At 43.2% G+C, this 19,734-nt stretch overlaps 1 protein-coding gene across 5 annotated transcripts in view; it reads left to right on the top strand.

Annotated features, from left to right (window-relative positions):
* Window positions 1–19,734, top strand: part of LOC122813704 (zinc-binding protein A33-like) — a 1,378,975-nt gene that overhangs the window by 672,472 nt on the left and 686,769 nt on the right. For all 5 annotated transcript variants that reach the window (XM_044086163.1, XM_044086164.1, XM_044086162.1 and 2 more), the window contains one exon: window positions 12,867–12,902. In XM_044086163.1, the coding sequence (XP_043942098.1) occupies window positions 12,867–12,902 (36 nt within the window). The remainder of the gene's footprint in view (window positions 1–12,866; window positions 12,903–19,734) is intronic.

The following is a 19,734-nucleotide window of genomic DNA, read 5'->3' as shown; positions in this document are numbered from 1 at the left end:
GGGAAGCAAATACCTCATAAGGATTTTCATTCTTACTGTATTCCTTGTCTAGGCCCCGACCACGATATTGCTAGTTGTCCGTTTTGTGCTAGATTCAAGCAATGCACTATTAAGCATCGATTCGATTTTGCTTTACATTACTTTGGCTGAAGGTTTAACTATATAATGCCATCAGAACAACCGATGACTGGAGTCCATAAAAAGCGCAAGGACAAAGAAAAAGAAAGGCATCCGATGAACAAAACCGACGATGAAGCCTAGTCCTAGGCCAGTCGCTGGTTTTCAGTGAGGCACTTTCACAGCCCCTGACCCCCACTACCTCAGAGCCTCAGGCCGCCTCCATCTCCCACGTGGAGACAGCTAGGCCTCTGGAAACTCAAGGTATTGGGCCTACGGAAACAATTCCCTCAGATGGGTCTGGAGCCGCTGAGCAGGCATCGGCTTCTGAGGGTGTTTTCAGACCTACACAGCTTACTATAAAGACTACTTCAGCAGCCAAGGCGTAGTCTAAAACACCTTTAAAGACAAAGAAACAAGTACAGCATTCGCCTGGACAGTCATCCATGCCAAAGAAACAGATGCTGAAAATGGCCAAGGACCTAATTACTTTGATCAGGGGTTCCCATCCCCCTCCTGATAAAAGGCCTAGGCAAGACACTAATTATGACTCCTCTGACCAGGTTTCTGTTTCTTCTGATTCCTCTTCAGAACAGGGATATTCTCTTCCTCCCTATAAGGACTCTGTATCCCTTCAGCCTCTCCTCCTGAAGACTACTCTTTTGGAGAAACCTTGCACACCATGAGGGAACATTTCCATTGGGAGAGCCAGGATTACTCAGAATCCAAGAAAAGGCTCAGAGACTTTCTTTTATTGCCTCAGCACAGGCATCTTGCTATCCCCCCTGTACTAGATATTGTTGATGTTTTTTCTGAATCCAGTTTGACTCCTGATTCTTTTCCTCCTGCACCAGTTAAGCCAGATAGGTACTACAGGGTTCCAGATTCTCATAAATTTCTTTATAAAAACCCTGCTGCTGATCCAGAAACTTTCTCAGGGCCCCAAAGGGGTCAAGGCTTCCATGCAAAAAAAAAACTGTTCCCTCTGATATGGATTCTGGAGCTCTGGACAGATGGGGGAAGAAAGTTTACACCTCTGCTACTTTAGCTGTAAGGGCTTTAAACTGCCAGTTTCACATGCTTAAATATCAACAATACTTAATGTCTTTGCTAAAACAGAAAATGCTTACAAGCTCTGAATGTCCTGAGAACAAGGAAATACAGGATTTATTGCATGCAACTGAACAAGTGGGAAAGCATACTTTGCAATGTGGTTTTCATTCATTAGAGGCATCTTACAGAGCCGCAGTTGCAGGTTCTGTCATTCAAAGGCATGCTTGGTTGAAAGAACAGAGTTTACCTGATCATGTTAAAGCAAAATTATTGGATGCTCCACTACAGCATGATACTTTGTTTGGTGTTAAAGGCAGAAGAGGTGTTAAAGAAAATGGAGGATAAAGCAAAATCAATGCAGACAGTAAAGGATTTCTTACAGGTTCAGCCACCTAGATTTTGCAGGAACTGGCCTTTTAAAAATTGGTCCTTTCCAGTGTCAGACAGGCCACAAAGAGGCAGATACAGCCCAAGAGGTAGATCTCAGCCCCAAGGCTCATACAGACCTAAACAGTGGGGTGCTTCAGCCCCCAAAGGCAGAGAAGACAAATCACAACCTTATAGGAAACAGTCCCAATGACTTTCCTCTACAAATACCAAGCACTTACCTTTTGGCAGCATCCTTGGGGGGAAAACTAGCACTTTCCTCACAAAACTGGCACATGATCACCCAGGACAAATGGGTTCTGAATATTGTTTCTCAGGGTTACAGGTTCCACTTTCACACCCTACCTAGGTCAAAAGGTATGCCAGACCTGCCTCACAATCAATGGGTAGAGGCACAAAAACAAATTTCTGCTCTCATGAACATGAGGGCTGTTCAAAAAGTACCACAACAAGAGCAGGGGCAAGGATTTCACTCAAGACTTTTCTTGGTACCCAGAAAGAACAAAACCTGGAGACCTGTCTATTCTAAATACTTTCCTGGACATTCCAAAATTCAAAATGTTGACACTGCAGCAACTTCTACCCATGCTGGGCACGAAGGCTTGGCTAGTTACCTTGGACCTCAAAGAGGCATACCTGCATGTCCCAATCAGACAATCTTGCAGAAGATACCTCAGATTCATAGCTGGCTCAATGCATTACCAATTCTCTGCACTGCCCTTTGGCTTATCTACTGTGCCCAGGTTTGTCACAGAATGCCTGGAACCAGTAATTTCATTTTGCAGACAAAAAGGAATTCAAATATATCCCTACTTGGACGACTGCCTTATTCAAGCAGAGAGCAAGGACATTCTACTGAATTATCTGGTGTTTGTAAAAAGATTACTAATTTGCTTAGGGTACACAGTATACGAAAATAAATCAAAACTAGTGCCCTCTCAAGAGATAATATTCCTGGGTGCAAGCTTAAATTCAACTGCCCCAGATGGCTTATCTCACGCCAGACCAGCAAAGGCAACTGATCCATTACTTTCAAATAATGGCAACAAAGACCCAGTTACCTGCAAGAAAAATTCTGCAGGCTTTGGGCTTCATGGCATCCTGCTAATTCCATATGCAAGACTGCATATGAGGAAGCTACAATGGTATCTAAAAAGTGTTTGGACTCGACATTGCCACAGCCTGGAAGCAATAATAACTCTCATCCCCTGTCTGCAACAGGAGTTTCGATGGTGGGCACACGCCTGTCACCACAACAAGGGACAGCCTTTCACTTTACCTACAGATAGGCAGACACTAACAACAGATGCATCGGATTATGCCTGGGGGGGGCACACATGGCAGGAAAATGTATTCAGGGCTTGTGGCCAGTGGACCAAATGCATCTTCATATCAATCAAAAAGAGATGCTAGCTGTACAGAATGCCCTGACAGCCTTCAAGGATCTAATACATCCAGGACAACTATTGCTAAAGACGGACAATACTACAGTTATGTGGTACATAAACAAGCAAGGGGGCATGCATTCCTAGCCCTTCTGCAGGCAAGCCATGACTTTGTGGAACTCAGCACTGACCTATCAAGTACATCTGCAGGCACAATTCCTGCCAGGAAGGAAAAATACTCTGGAAGACGAACTAAGCAGAAACCTCATGGACCCTCACGAGTGGAAACTAGATCCACAGGTCTTCAGCATGATAACAAGGAAATGGAGATGTCCAGACATAGATCTTTTTGCCTCCCCTCACAACTGCCAACTACAGAGATTCTGCACAAGGACTTATCACTCACAAGCATGGAAAGTGGATGCTCTATCATTCAGCTGGAAAACCCTAACAGTTTATGCCTTCCACTTGCCTCTCCTCCCCAAGGTACTCCTAAAAGTCAGACAAGAGAAGCCAAAAATTATTCTGATTGCCCCAGACTGGCCACGCCAGTACTGGTTACCCAATCCTAAAGAGCTTGTCTCAAGGCCCAGCCTGGACTTTACCTCAAATTCCTCATCTTCTGACTCAACAAAACAATAAGATCCTGCACAGCCAACTCAGAACCTTAAATCTGGCTGCATGGCAAATCTGTTATGGATGTCATTTTGGAAGCCAGGAGGCCCAGCACCAGGAAATCTTATGCAGAAAAATGCAAGAGATTCTGTGCTTGGAATCAGGCACAAGGACTTGAACTACTTGTTCCAAATACTCCTCAGATTTTACAATACCTAACTGAGATGCTGGACAAAGGCCTATCCTTCTCATCAATTAAAATCCATGCCTCTGCCAATCCGAAAATTTGTTTGTTGTTTAATTTAACTGCTGAGGCTGCCCACTGTGCTAGCCTGTATAACTGATCTATTGCTGTTTCTGCATTTTTGTGTGTTTTCTATTTTAAAACAAAAATAATATTCCTTGTTTTCCCACCTATCTCGACTAGTTTAGACCAGTTTACAGGCTCTGCTGTATTCTGGACTGTGGTGTAGTTCCTGTGTTGTCCATTACCTTACTTGGATAGAAGGAAGTTTCTTTGCTCACCAGTGGGAGTGGGGAGCCTTGAGCAGCCTACCTGTCCTTGAGGGAAGTGACCCCAGCACAAGAGCTGTAGTAATTGGTTGTTTTGGACCATTTCTAGCTCTTTTGAAGTTCCCTGTTTAAAATCCGCCTCTGGCGTTTTTTTCTGGCTATACTGTTCAGACACAGCTCCACGTGGTCCTGCAGAGTGGTCCTAGCTACAGAGAACTCAGAAGAGGGACTACTTTCTTGATTTAAGTATCCTGCTGTTTTTTTTTCTTGAATTACCTTCTACTGCTTACCTTAAACAAGCTTTAACTGTTTACTGCATTAGGTAATATCTGCACTTTGTTACATTTAGTCGAATTTTGATCGAAAATTTGTTTGTTTGTTGTTTAATTAAACTGCTGAGGCTGCCCACTAAAGTGTGCTAGCCTGTATAACTGATCTATTGCTGTTTCTGCATTTCTGTGTGTTTTCTATTTTAAAACAAAAAAAACAAAAAAATATTCCTTGTTTTCCCACCTATCTCGACTAGTTTAGACCAGTTTACAGGCTCTGCTGTATTCTGGGCTGTGGTGTAGTTCCTGTGTTGTTTATTATCTTACTTGGATAGAAGGAAGTTTCTTTACTCACCAGTGGGAGTGGGGAGCCTTGAGCAGCCTACCTGTCCTTGAGGGAAGTGACCTCAGCACAAGAGCTGTAGTAATTGGTTGTTTTGGACCATTTCTAGCTCTTTTGAAGTTCCCTGTTTAAAATCCGCGTTTGCACGGCTTTGCGCGATTGTGTGCATAGTGCAGCGCCGGTTAAACAAGGTTAAACTTCTTCTGGCTCCGCCAAGTCTGCTCTTCAAATTTTCCCTTAAGAAAGCTCTACTCTTAGTATAATCTGTTTACTCGCTACATTATAAGCCTAGCACTTGTTCTCAAAACCTCTCTTCTAAGTAAGCACTCTTCAAACTAAAGTAAGCACTACATCCACCTACCATCCCTGTGAATACCCACTTCCCTTAAAGGCACAGCACTCCCTTATACTATTCTAGCATGTTGAGTGGTCGAGTACTGGCATCCTCTCCGGTTCAGTTGGTTAATCTGGGAATCTTGAGGCAATGTTACAATTGTCTCATGTACACAGACAACCCTCTCCTCCTCCTAACAAACACAAATACATGTGAGAGATGCAACTATATAGCCAAACTGGAGGCTGAAATCTCTCTACTCAAGGCTGGCAAGACCAGACAGGAGGAAATGGTAACCACACACAACAAATCCAGTCCCACATAGACCTACCACAACTGCAAAACAAACACATAATAATAAAAGACATACTTGGAGGCTCTAATAAAAAACTTACCAAAACAACAGAGGCCCCCGAAGCACACACCCAAAAATCCACCACCTCAAAACATAGCACATGCAACACGTACTTCAACAAATCAGTGTGTCAAACAAACACAGCCCTTAAGGCCAAACACTATTCCTGATACACTAGTAATAGGTGACTCTATAGTCAGACACACTGATGTCCCACTCACCAGGCTGGACAAGGAGAGGGTGACTGTGAGCTGCCTATCGGGAGCTAGGATCTGCCACATAACACACGCACTCAGGTCACTCCAAAGCAAGTACAAATATGACTCTGTCATTGTACATGCTGGTGTGAATGACCTGAGAAGTACCTCCCTGGACTACATGAACAGAGACATAGAGGAGCTCTCCGGTTATGTAGCCCAGGCTGGTATGACCCTGACCCTGAGCAGCATCTTGCACTCACCAAGAATGATGCCACAATACAAAGACAAGATGATCAGCTTTAATAATTGGCTGAAGTACTGGTGTCATTCCAAGGGGATCCAATGTCTGTCAGCTTGGGATGACATGTTAGACAAGCCACGCTGCTTCGCAAGGGATGGCTTGCACCTGTCACCACTGGGCTTCTGGATATTGGCCAGGGCTCTTGCCACCCCCATAGTGCCTTTTTTAGGCAAGGCTCAAAAGACAAACCCACCTCCTTAGAAAAGAAAAATGGAAAAAAACTAAGGGTAATGCTGCTCAATGCCAGAAGTCTTAATCTCAAGATGCAGGCTTTCGAAGCACTTCTCCATACGACGTCTGTGCAGTAACTGAAACCTGGTTCAAGGCTCCTGAGAGCACCCCAGCACTACCAGGCTATACATCGTATCATGCTTTTCGGCTCCAGAACCAGAGCCAAACCACAAAGGGAGGGGGAGTGTCCATATTCATAAAGGACACCCACACCTTCAGGTTAGTAACAACACATGATGCGTCAGAGACCATACAGGTGCAACTAACCATAGGCAAAAGTGCTATACAACTGGTAGCATGTTACAGACCACCCTCCCATCTTCAGCAACCCCATTCAGCCTTCCTGAAAACCTTGGAGGATATTAATATATCACCAAATACTATCATACTGGGAGACTTCAAAACATAGACTGGGTGCATTATTCTAGCCCTAACACCATAGCCCAAAGGTTCCTGGAATTCATAAATTCAAATGCACTGGAACAACTAGTCACATCTCCCACTAGGGGAGAAAATATACTAGATCTGATCATCACAAACATGGGGACAAAATGCTCCACACCGGAAGTATACCCCTCCCTAGTAAGATCTGACCACAAACTAATCTCCCTGGATATACACATTCCACCTCCACCCCCAGCACAAAAGACTACAGTGAAAAACTTCTCAAAAGCCGACTTCACTCTTCTTAAGACTGAGATGGTATCCTTTAAGCCCACGGGGCCAGTGGACACCACATCCCACAATGCTGAATCCTTCACAAATGCCTTCTATGGACATCTCCAAGAATGCATGGATCATGCAATCCCAAATAAATCAAAGACCCTCTCCACCAAGGGCAGGCATCCTGTCTGGTGGACCTCAGCCATAAACAACCTGTATAACAAAAGAAGGAAGCTACTGCAAGACAAAGCAAAATCCCATAAAGGGAAGGCATCTCTGATCAACACTAGCAGGAAGCTACGTTCTCTCATAAAAACATCCAAGGCCAACTTCGAGAGAAAAATAGCTAAGGATACTAAAGATAACCACAAGGCCTTCTTCAGCTATGTTAGAACCCTGGGCGGAAACCCACAGATATGCTCAGAGTTGGTTCACAATGACAAAAAATACACTGAACCCACAGATATTGCCAATATTCTGGCTGACAGGTTCAGTGCAAATTTCTCCCCTCCCTCACCCCCAAAAGATGAAGTACTTATCCCATCTGACTGTAATCTCCCTGTCATCTCAGATGTCCAGGTGAGAGCTGCCCTCAGCAAAGCTAAAAACACAGCATCAATGGGACCTGACGGTATCCCGGGTTGCATGCTACGTGAACTCCATGAGGAGCTAAACCCGCACATAAAGATGCTATTTAACCTTAGCCTTACTACAGGATATGTACCTGAACACTGGCGCACAGCAACAGTGGTCCCACTCCACAAGAGAGGTACCTCTACAGACCCTGGGAACTACCGCCCCATAAGCTTAACCAGCCTGATCTGCAAAGCTATGGAAAGAATCATTAATGAAACTCATAAACAGAGACATTGGGGACCTACAGACACTCGATCCCACCCAGTTCGGCTTCATAAAGGGCAGATCCTGCCTCTTGAACCTGGTCGACTTTTTCAAAACAGTCACTAGAGCCATTGATGAGGGCAAAGCAGTCCATACAGCCTGCCTGGACTTGGCTAAGGCCTTCGACACAATACCCCACTCAGGCATCTTAGCTAAGCTCAGCAGCTTAAATGTAAACCCATATGTCACTAGGTGGGTTGCAAACTGGCTAAAGGATAGAACCCATAAAGCCAAAATCGCTGGAGCCATGTCAGACTCAAAGCCAGTCACAAGTGGTGTTCCACAGGGCTCTGTCCTGGGACCCCTCTTGTTCGGCATTTATTTCTCAGATGTTAAAGCAAACATGGGAGGGTTGTGGCTGACAAAGTTCGCAGATGACTGCAAACTGGGTGCTATAGTCGATACACCAGCTGACACACACCCTACAGGCTATTTAACCTTAGCCTTACTACAGGATATGTACCTGAACACTGGCGCACAGCAACAGTGGTCCCACTCCACAAGAGAGGTACCTCTACAGACCCTGGGAACTACCGCCCCATAAGCTTAACCAGCCTGATCTGCAAAGCTATGGAAAGAATCATTAATGAAACTCATAAACAGAGACATTGGGGACCTACAGACACTCGATCCCACCCAGTTCGGCTTCATAAAGGGCAGATCCTGCCTCTTGAACCTGGTCGACTTTTTCAAAACAGTCACTAGAGCCATTGATGAGGGCAAAGCAGTCCATACAGCCTGCCTGGACTTGGCTAAGGCCTTCGACACAATACCCCACTCAGGCATCTTAGCTAAGCTCAGCAGCTTAAATGTAAACCCATATGTCACTAGGTGGGTTGCAAACTGGCTAAAGGATAGAACCCATAAAGCCAAAATCGCTGGAGCCATGTCAGACTCAAAGCCAGTCACAAGTGGTGTTCCACAGGGCTCTGTCCTGGGACCCCTCTTGTTCGGCATTTATTTCTCAGATGTTAAAGCAAACATGGGAGGGTTGTGGCTGACAAAGTTCGCAGATGACTGCAAACTGGGTGCTATAGTCGATACACCAGCTGACACACACACCCTACAGAAAGGCCTCACAGAAACGGACAACTGGTGCCGGAGTCATGGCCTTAAGCTAAATGCCAAAAAATGCATAGTCATCCCCTTTGGGAAAAACAAAGTACCCACAAATTATCACATAGACAGTAACCCACTGAGTACGAAAAAGTAATCAGAGACCTGGGGCCCAAGTCGACAGTGACCTCACGTTTGACACCCACGTAGCCAAAGTAGTTAGAAAGACATTCTACCTTGCCCACCTCATCATGAAGGGATTCACATCCAGGTCAAAGGAGGTCATTGTTCCCCTATACTCCTCCCTCATCAGACCCATGATTGAGTACAGTGCCCCATTTGGTATGTACCTCACCCGGCACCTACAGCAGTTGGAGGGACCACAAAAGTACCTCACCAAAAGGATCAAGGGTCTCCAACATATGTCTTATTCCACCAGACTAAAGAAACTCCAGCTCTATTCAGTGGCATACCGCCTGCTCAGAGGTGACCTGTGCTTGATGTACAAGGCCATGCACAATCAGGATCTGATGGACATGCTCCACCTCAAAAAATCCAAATCCATCAGGAACATGAGAGCTAAAGACTTAAACCTCGGTACAAGCATAAATAGAGCATGCTGGAGGGATAGATTTATAACGCAGAGGCTTCCCATGCTCTGGAGCAGAATCCCAGTTCATGTTAGGCAGAGCCCCTCAATGACTCTCTTCAAGAGAAATCTTGATGAGTGGATGGGAGATCATAAATTTACCCTAGGGGTCACCTCTCTGTCACTACTAGACAGGGGCACAGTGAACTAATTCTATTATGTAAGGGGATCTTCGCTGTGTCACTACTAGACTGAGGCACAGAAACCTAAATCTATTTCTGTACATTTTTGTGCCATCACATGGGGTGGCGAATGCCACATCACTATTGCTAGGCTTACAAATGCCCCAGGGCAGATAGCCTAGTACTTAACTATGAAACTATTTCAGCTCATTACAACACGGAACCTCCTATTTTCTCACATCCACTGCTAAGACAGTACCTCAGAGGGGCAAAAAACATAAGACCCCCAAGGAGAGCACCGATACCTACATGGGACCTCAACTTTGTCTTGGAAAAGCTCGCACTGCCTCCTTTTGAGCCAGCCAATACAGCTGATATAAAATTCTTATCATGGAAAACTGCTCTGCTCCTAGCAATAACTTCAGCAAGAAGAGTCTCAGAGTTACAGGCATTAATGGCAGCGGAACCTTTTTATCATTTTTCATCCGGACAGGGTTGCTCTAAGGAGAAACCCAACATGTATGCCAAAGGTAGTATCCAGTGTGGCTCTTAACCAAACCATTCATTTGCCAGCATTCTATCCAAATCCCCAGAATAAAGGGGAGAGACTTCTGCACTCTGTGGACATACACAGGCAGCTACGCTTCTTCTTGGACAAAACAAAAGCTTTCAGAAAAATTGAGCAACTGTTTGTAGCATATGCTGCAGGATCACAAGGAAAGGCTATTTCAAAGCAGACTATTTCAATATGGATAGGACACGGCATTCATTTCTGCTATGCACAGCATGGCAAATCAGTGCCTAAGAATATTAGGCCACATTCTACCAGGGCAGCAGCCACTTCAGCAGCCTTTCTCAGAGGAGTACCAAGGAAATTTTGGAGGCTGCAACTTGGAGTTCAGTGCACACTTTTACCAAGCATTATCACTTACCTCTTTACTCTAAATCCAGAGCAGGCTTTGCCTCTGCAGTCCTGCAGGGTCTCATAGCCACTCCAACTCCTATTTAGACCCAGCCGCCCTACCTCAGCTTTGGGATTCAACCCAAGTGTAATGACTGCAATCGTGAAACACGATGAACATAGTACAGTTGTGTACCTACCATAAATGTAGATGTTCGAGTGTATTCACTGTTGCAGTCCAGGTTACCCTCCCTCCATCCCCCTTTCTTTGCTGGGACTTATCTATACTTTTCTATCCTATACAACCTATGTGGTGTATTTGCTTATAGATGAAGGTATTGTTTTATTTTAGTGTATGTTTTTATAAGCAGTATGTATTGTCTACCTTCTTGGGGGCACCTGACATCTGGGGCAAGAAAAACTGAAGAAAATAGCTTCGGCTGCATCTTGTATACCTCTGGCGCACTGATGTCAGGGAAGAGGCGACAGCAACCGGCGCCTGACCAGGACTTTGGAATTCAGGCCGACTGCGGGTAGCCTGCCAGCAGGATAACCCAAGTGTAATGACTGCAACAGTGAGTACACTTTAACATCTACATTTATGGTAGGTACACAACTGTACTTTTACTGACACCAGTTATGTAAATAGGCCATATATGTGAACTTTGTTTACTAGGCTTTTGATTGTAACCCATAGTTACAGCAGGTGGGAGGTAGTGTAAACATGCTTAAAAGGGTGAAGGTAGGCCTCCTTGTTGATGTGATTGTCCATTTTAGCCAATAGGTTGTTGGCAACTAAAAATGACACCCGGCAAATATGCAAGTCTGCATAGTCAGACCAAAAGAAAACGCAAGCATGTTGGAATCATAAACCAGAAGAGCCATGTCACGCCACCACCAATTAAAATAAAATGTAATAAAGAAAATCATGAAATACAAAATTGGATCTTTGTTTTTTTAATTGTTTTCTGTTACTATTGCTCATTAAGGTCATTTGTCTGTTTTGAGGATCAGTAAATATTTATATATTCATTAATTGTGTAATAATCTGTGGCTTTAAAACTTAAGATCTGTTTGGTTAGAGAGATTAAACACCTGTTATTCATTTCATTGTAGTTTTAAGTCCAAGTACTCAGCTGGTCTAAAGAGCTTAACTTTGTATAGTTTTAGTCATCAATTTTGTATTTTCATGTTGTTGTTCATTACATTTTGTTTATTGTTTGTGTTGTGATGTGGTTACTCTGATATATGATTACTAAGTAGTGAGATTAAATCCATATATAAAACTTTATGCATTCTGAATGGATGATGGCTTAAAAAAGACTTGTTGAAGTTCAATATCTTGTAGACAGCCAGCACCATGCTTGGATAATGACTGTTTCTGGTCATTTGCTATATAATTACTGATACAGAGCGAATAGTTTCAAGACTGATTAGAGAGTATCTGTGTTCAACAGGTGGGGAGGCCACCCAGAAGAAGTAACTACACTCTCACAAGCAAACTTGGATACTGTGCAGACCCATGTATTGTACATGATTATGCATAGATTTCTTTAGGAATATTCCCTGCACTCCCGCTTTTAATAATGTAAGTCTACATTATTAGCAGGTTTGTGGGGGGGGATGCAAATCTCACCCACAAAATTAATACAGAAGTGTTAAAGCAACTTTCATAATTCACTTTTTTTTGTTTGAATCAGTTTAACGTATGATCTGTCAGCATCATTGTGTTTGTTCATTTGTAATAGGAAACCAATTTTTATAATGATTGCTAACTCTTTTCTCTTTTTTTGTGGGGGGGGGTATACAATAGCTGGTTGTTCAGGTTTTAAAAGTTGCAGCTGTCATTTTTGTGACATCAGCACCTTGCAGCCTACCATACTGGAAATGAAATAATATTTGGAGTCCGTTTTCATAATAGCAACCAGGTTGTGTTAGCCAGTTTCCAAGTTCTCCATCTTTGCTGACACAAAATCATTAAAAAACCTACAATGTGCTTTTCAGAGCATCTTGATATATCAAGCCCATTTGTTTAAATAAATTCACATCTGCAGTGGCTTTGACTTGTGATATTGTGAGACCTCAGAGTAGGATATTTTAGTTAAAGGAGTGTAGGAAGTAAAGCACTTTCATGTTGGGTGTGGAGAGTTTACTGCCCTTTCGCTCTGAGTTGAAAATTTAAGCCTGTTCTTTTGAAACAAATTAATTGCATTGACACTTGCTAAAAAGGAATCTGTTGACTCATTCTGTATTTTTATTTGTAACACTATGATACTTGTAATATCTGTGCAGTGAAAATACAAAAATTCAAGCATTCTTAGAAATACTTGCATGCTTCTTGTTTCTTCTGTAAACTATGTTCTGATTTTGCTATTACCTGGTTCTGTCCTAGTAATTTGCTTAAGTTATGTCAGCATTATGCACCTTCTTATAGATATTTTATATAGTTTTCCTTTTCCCCAATTATTTTAGATGCAGCTTCATTTTTTGGGTCTGCTCCGCCAGCAAGTAAGTGTTGCGTACTGACATAACTCATTGTTTTTATATTTAATTTCTCAGCATACAAAGTAGCTGAATAAATATATCCTGTTTAGTTCTGTGTTTGCTGTCAAAGATCTACAGTTTTGTAAACTTGAGGTCATAGGCTAGAATGATTTTGTGGAGCAGACATAATGTCATAATTTCTTAACCATGACACGGTAAACTAAACACTTGTACTAGGAGTACCCAATATGTGATTTTTCTAGCTATTAGATGTTATACCATAATGGAAGTTATAAAAAACATGAACAAATTAGTTAGATTGAAGTTGCTGCTGACTGTGGATGTTAGTACTTCATAATATCCATTCAAACTGAACTGTCAGCAAGGTACAACACACACTACTTTGTCTATTTAAAATTATTAAAATGTCAGAAAATGTAATGGCTTATTTTTGATGTACAAATTCAGTGTATTCTTTCATAAAACTCCAGTGTGTCATACTGTATAGTTGCAAAATATATTTGCACCTGCCCGTTACACATTTCAGTTTTTCCCAAACAAGTTTACATCCAGAGATAATTCTGCTCCGGTTGTGGCTAAGATGGCAGAGTGAGAGCAGCAACTGTAAGAAGCTCTGTAACAAATCTTAATCTCTTTCTGACTTCTAAGTAATTAAAAAACTGTATATTGTAAGATCTAAAGTTATTTAATAGTTCTAGAAGAAGTGAAGAAGAGAGTGATAGCTTTTTCATTTTCAAAATTTAAAATATTCCAGTCAGAAACTTCATTTCAATATAGAAAGTAAGGAAACTATAAAATAAGTCACCTACAATTGTTCACAGAATCCTTCTCTTTAAAAGGACATTCCCTGGGATTCAATAGACTCCATGCAGGAATCGTGCTATTCCTGCACAGAGTGATTCGTGTCCATGTAGCCACAGCAGCGCGCCTTGCATATTCATGAGGACACCTGCTGTGAAGCTACACGAACCATGAATAAGTGCAGGGGGCATGTTCAAGTAGTGCATGGACATTGAACACACTCCCTGCACTGAGAAAGTGCTGCACAACACTTTCTAATCACAATCTGGCATAATATTAGAGAATTTCTCTAATATTATGCCAGTATTTCAGTGTCTGTGGACACTGAAATGAAATAAATGATCATTTCAGTGTCCATTGACACTGAAATACATACAGCAGCAGGAAAGAAATGCAGGGGGTGTGTGACAAGCTCTTTGACACACCTCATGCATTGTAAAACTGCTGTTTGATACCTTGCAACCTGGTAAAGCAGGAAATGTGTACAAATGCACAAATAATGGGGGATAACGCCCTGAAAAGGGACGCATCTTAAATATTGCCCTTAGAAACTTGCAAAGTTGATAGAAAACAGGTCATGCATTAGCATGAATTTCCAAAGGATAGAAGTCTGAAAGTCAAATGTATGCCAATGTTGGGGGGGACACTAAAAATAGGGACACCACTTAAATATTGCCCTCACACACTTTGAAAAATGGATAGAAAACAGGATATGCATTAGCATGGATTTCAGAAGGATAGAAGCCTGAAAGTCAAGTCTGTGCCATTATTTCCTGACTGCAGTCCTCAGTGACTTGTCAGAAAACCACAGTACTCACTGTATAACATAATAATATAAGAATAATGTAATAAACATTTTTTTTTACATCCTAAGGAATATTTAAGCATAGCTAAGCCGGGGTTCAGGTTGAAGCCCTCCGCTTAGCATTGCTTAAACATCCCATAGGAGTTGATTAAAAATATACAACTGAAATTGGTAAGCCGAGATTGTGTAATGGTTAGAGTCCTGGCTTTACATGCAGGCATTCACGGTTCGAGTACCAAGACAGGAAAGTTATTTTTATATGGGAAAGCACTGTTAAAATTATTTTTTACACTTAAATAATGTAGTAACTGCTTTTTGTCTAACAGGGAGGTGTAAAGTGGAAGTGTGAGTGCATTTAACATGTGAAACCACCCATGTATACTCAAGTGTCCTATACAGTACCCCTTGCTAATGTAAGGAAAGCACATAGAGGGATGTTATGTAAAGTAAATCATATACACTTAATAAATGAAGTCCGTATTCTGATATATTTAAAAAAAATTTAAAGTGAGCAATGGTTCGCTATGCTTAGGTGTAACCATTGCTAAGACGTGAATGCTAAGCAGCAGGTAGCTCAGCTAATCGGATTTGCATCCTGTTAAACAGTGCTCAACAACTTCTCCTTTAAGCAGTGTTAAAAACCGGCTTAGCGGGTATGTGCACTGCTTATTGGAGCTTAACCTTTTCACACTGGTCCAATGACAGCAAACTGCGGGAATATTGCACGATTTAAATGGAGCAGGCAGGAATACAGCCATAATCTGTTATAGGTCATCTGTGCAGATACAGTGGCTGGCGTAGGAGAGGGAATGCACTTTCGGGTGCAATGCTGGAGCATTCAGGAGTCTAGGGTCATGACTGGACTCATGGTATAAAACCGTGAAGAGAGATTGCTGCAGGGTCAGTACCAGGGCTTCCAATAGAAAGTGCAGGCCTGGGACTGTCCCGCACATGCCCTCACCTGTGCTACTGGCATCCCCCAGACTGGTGAGCAGGTACGGCACTACTATGCCGACCTGAATTATAGGAAGGGAGCACTCTTGGACCAGTGGATCCAAGATGGATGGGACCGGAATGCTGCAGTAGTGTGTATCACTATCAAGTAGTTTGTAGCAAATACTAGCTTGAAAATGTGATAGACAGATACACAATGTGTGCCCCCCCCCCCCCACAGCTGCAGCAGAGAGGGCTATGAGCGTCGAAGCCCATGGTGACAGACTACTGAGGCTGTGCAGACAGGCTGGCGAGTACAAATCTATTTTGCAGTATATTGGTCAAATAGCTAAGAAGGAGTACATTGCTTACTGCTAGTAGGTATACTGTTACTGTGTGAACTGAATAAATAAAAAACTTTGACTAATACTGATGTACAGTAAAGACCCTTACAAAAACTGTTGTGTTTATTCTGTTCTGTGTTTGCAGAAATATATAGAATTTATACTGGTTCTTCACAGCAAATGTGGCTGTGACAGCATACATTAACAGAGTTTCATTGTGAACAAGCTGTTAAGAGAAACTGTAGATGGTGTAGCTGTAAAACGAGATATAAATTAAATGTGAAATATATACTGCACTAAGCTCTGAACGCTGAATAGTAATATGTAAATTATCATAGTGTGTTCCATGCAACATTGCCTTGAGTTAACCTTTGCTTTCCAAATTGTAGTAATCCAAGGTAGTGTAATGCACAGTACACTAACTATCTGTCATGCATGCATCACAGGATTACAAGTTCAGACTGTCTAAACAAGAGACTATTAGGCAAAAACCAGTTAAACAAGAAACAGCAGATGTTCTTCGTGTTTCACTGTTGCAGTCATCACATTTGGGTTATCCCTGCCAGGGTAGCCACTGGCCAGCCCGAATACCAGAGACTTAGTATTTCTGCATTGGTTGCTGTCGCTTGAGGACTGACATCAGGTCGTCAGTAGTATAAAGTAAGGCAACTAACGCCATTACATCAGTCTTTCTTGCTGTGGAGTCCGAAGCAGTTTGCATGAGTGCCAGTTGGCCACTACTTGAGTTTTCATCTACCAAATTGAAGTTGAAGTCTTCTAAAGCTAAGTACCTCACTGGGCATCCTTTTTTCTTGCACTAACCAATGTCAGAAAAAGTTAATAATTGTCTCGCCTGTGGAAAACAAATACCTCACCGAGACTTCAACTCTTACTGTGTCACGTGTTTAGGCCCAGACCATAGTGTCCCTCATTGTCACTTCTGTGCTTTGTTCAACACCAGAGCTGTCGTCTGGCCCTTATTGTAGATAGATATTTTCACTTACAGTCCTCGAATTCCGATATGGCAGATCTTGCAAAAAAAACTTAAAGGAGAAGACAGCGACAGACCGCACAGCTCCAGACCTGCCAACAATGCTTCTGTTAAGCTATTCGTCAGTTCTCTGGTAATTAGTGAGGTGCTTTCACAGCCCTTGATGCCAGCTTCTGTTGATTCACAGGCTGCTACTGAGACCCTTTCGGAGTCCAGTATGCCACAAAGCTCATCTTCGACTAAGGATCCTGTGGTCATCTCAACCTTGGATGGGTCCGGAGCCGCTGAGCAGGCACCGACTTCCGAGGATGTCCTTCTCACTACTGAATCTCGACACAAACCCTCTTCCTTCGCGACTACCTTTATTTCTAAAACTACCCAGTTTCTTAGGCCCAGGGTACAAATCACACCCAAGAAACCGACAACGCACTCTCAGGCGCCTGCTACCTTGCCTCAGTCTCAAATGCTTAAAATGGCAAAATTGCATATCATGCTGATCAGGGGAAGCCAAGCTACCCCCTCCAAAAAGAAAAGCGATCTGTCCCCTGTAGTTTTGTCTGAACAAGAGTCAGATGAATCTGATGCATCTGAATATGAAGACATGCAACCCCTCTTCACTTATGAGAATTCTGATGCAGAGGATTCCATTCCTTCAGCCTCTCCCCCTGAGGATTTTTCCTTTGGAGAAACCCTGCATACCTTAAGGGAGCATTTCCAAAGGGAGAGTCAGGACTACCCTCCGTCTAAAAAGAGATTCTGGGAATTCCTAGATCTTCCACAACCCAGACCCTTGGCAATCCCTCCAGTCCTGGATGTTGTGGAGGATGTTTTCTTCAAATCCAGCTTAACTCCTGATGCCCTTCCTCCTGCTCCCAGAAAACCAGACAGGTACTATAGAGTCCCTGACTCTCACAAATATCTTTTTAAAAATCCTACAGCTGACCCTGACGTAATTTCTCAAGGGCCAAAAGGGATTAAAGCAAATTCTTCTAAGAATCCAACCCCCTCAGACAGTGATTCCCAAGCATTGGACAGATGGGATAAGAAGGTATACACCTCAGCTACTCTTGCTATCAGGGCACTAAGTTGCCAGTTCCATATGCTGAATTTTCAGCAACATACCTTGGAACTCTTTAAACAAAAAATGTCTTCCTTTCCTGCTTGGGCAGAATCTAAAGATTTACAAGAGTTGATGCATTCTGCAAGTCAAGTAACTAAACACACCTTGCACTGTGAGTTTCTTGCAGGGCAGCAGTCACTGGATCTGTCATTAGAAGGCATGCATGGCTTAAGGAACAGCCCCTGCCAGATCATGTCAAATCTTAATTGTTGGATGCCCCATTGCACAAAGATAATTTATTTGGCACTAAGGCAGAAGAGGTCTTAAAAAAGATGGAAGAAAAAGCAAAATCTTTACAAACACTTAAGGATTGCTTGCAGGTCAAGCCCCCTAGGTTCAGCAGGCATTGTCCTGCCAGACACTGGTCCTTTTCTGCTCCCAGTAAACTGGCCCAGCCTAGGCCCCGTGGAAGCAGACCCCCCCCCCCCACAGCAGTCCCAGGGAATGCAGAGATCTAAGCAGTGGACTACCTCCACTTCAAAACCAGGGAGTTCTAAGCCACCCCCTTATGGTAGGAACTCACAGTGACTCACCTCTTCCACCCCCCTCCCTCTGTCCACCTTCACTTACCCCTAGGAGGAAAACTCTCCTTTCACTCGAGCACCTGGACAACCATTACTAAGAACCACTGAGTTCTGAATATTGTGTCTCCGGGATACAAATTTTCCTTCCACACCTTTCCAACCCCAAAAGGGTTCCCAGATTTACCATCAAATCAGTGGGTATAGGCTCAAAAGCAAATCCTTTTCGTGCTCTCTGTGAGGGCAATAGAACACATTCCTGCAGAACAGTTAGGCCAAGGTTTTTACTCCAGACTTTTTCTGGTGTCCAGAAAAGAGGGCACTGGGCACCTGGCATCCCGTCCTCGATTTATCCATTCTAAACACCTTCCTGGTGATCCCAAAATTCAGAATGCTCACCCTCCAGCAGCTGCTCCTCCATGCTCCCCATGGACGCTTGGCTAGCCACCCTAGATCTAAAGAAGGCCTGCCTCCACATTCCTATCAGGGAATTATGCAGGAAATACCTACGCTTCATGGCAGGATCTCAACACTTTCAGTTCTCTGCACTTCCCTTTGGCTTATCTACTGCTCCCAGAATTTTCACAAAACGTCTGGCTACGGCCATTGCCTTTTGCAGACAAAGAAATATTCCAATTTACCCGTACTTAGACAACTGCCTTATTCAGGCAGACAGCCAGGAGAAACTGTTCAACCTCCTGGCCTTTTGTAAAGACTCTACTAACCTTCCTAGGGTACACAATCAATGAAAAGAAATCCAAACAGGTGCCCACCCAAAGGATAATCTTCCTGGCAGCAAGTCTGGACACAGCTTCCCAGATGGCATACCTTACTCCAGAGAAACAAATTTTCCTGACAGCCTACTTCTCTCAACTAGCCACAAGGCCACAGCTAACTGCAAGTAAGATCCTGCAAACTCTGGGGTTCATGACTTCTTGCATACTACTCATTCCATATGCCAGACTGCATATGAGGAAACTTCAGTAGTACCTAAAAAGCCTTTGGTGCCAACAGACTCAAGACCTGGAAACTCTTCTGCCTATAATTCTTTGCCTCAGAAAAAAATTTCTGTAGTGGTCAACAGCATGCTTCCACAGCAAGGGAATGCCTTTCTCCCCGCCACCCAAACCCTCACCACAGACGCATCAGACTACGCTTGAGGTGCACAGTTAGAAAACAGGTGCATACAGGGCCAATGGAACCCACAGCAAATCCCTGTGCACATCAGTCAAAAAGAGATGATGGCTGTGCAGCACGCCTTGATAGCTTTCAAGGCCCTTCTTTCTCCAGGGGCTTTCCTGATAAAACAGTCAACACCAC

The sequence above is a fragment of the Protopterus annectens genome, chromosome 10.part0, assembly GCF_019279795.1.
Source record: "Protopterus annectens isolate FY-2018-M chromosome 10.part0, PAN1.0, whole genome shotgun sequence".
In the NCBI taxonomy this organism is placed as follows: domain Eukaryota; kingdom Metazoa; phylum Chordata; order Ceratodontiformes; family Protopteridae; genus Protopterus; species Protopterus annectens.
The sequence above is the reverse complement of the archived record's forward strand: the minus strand, read 5'-3'. Positions and strand labels throughout refer to the sequence as shown.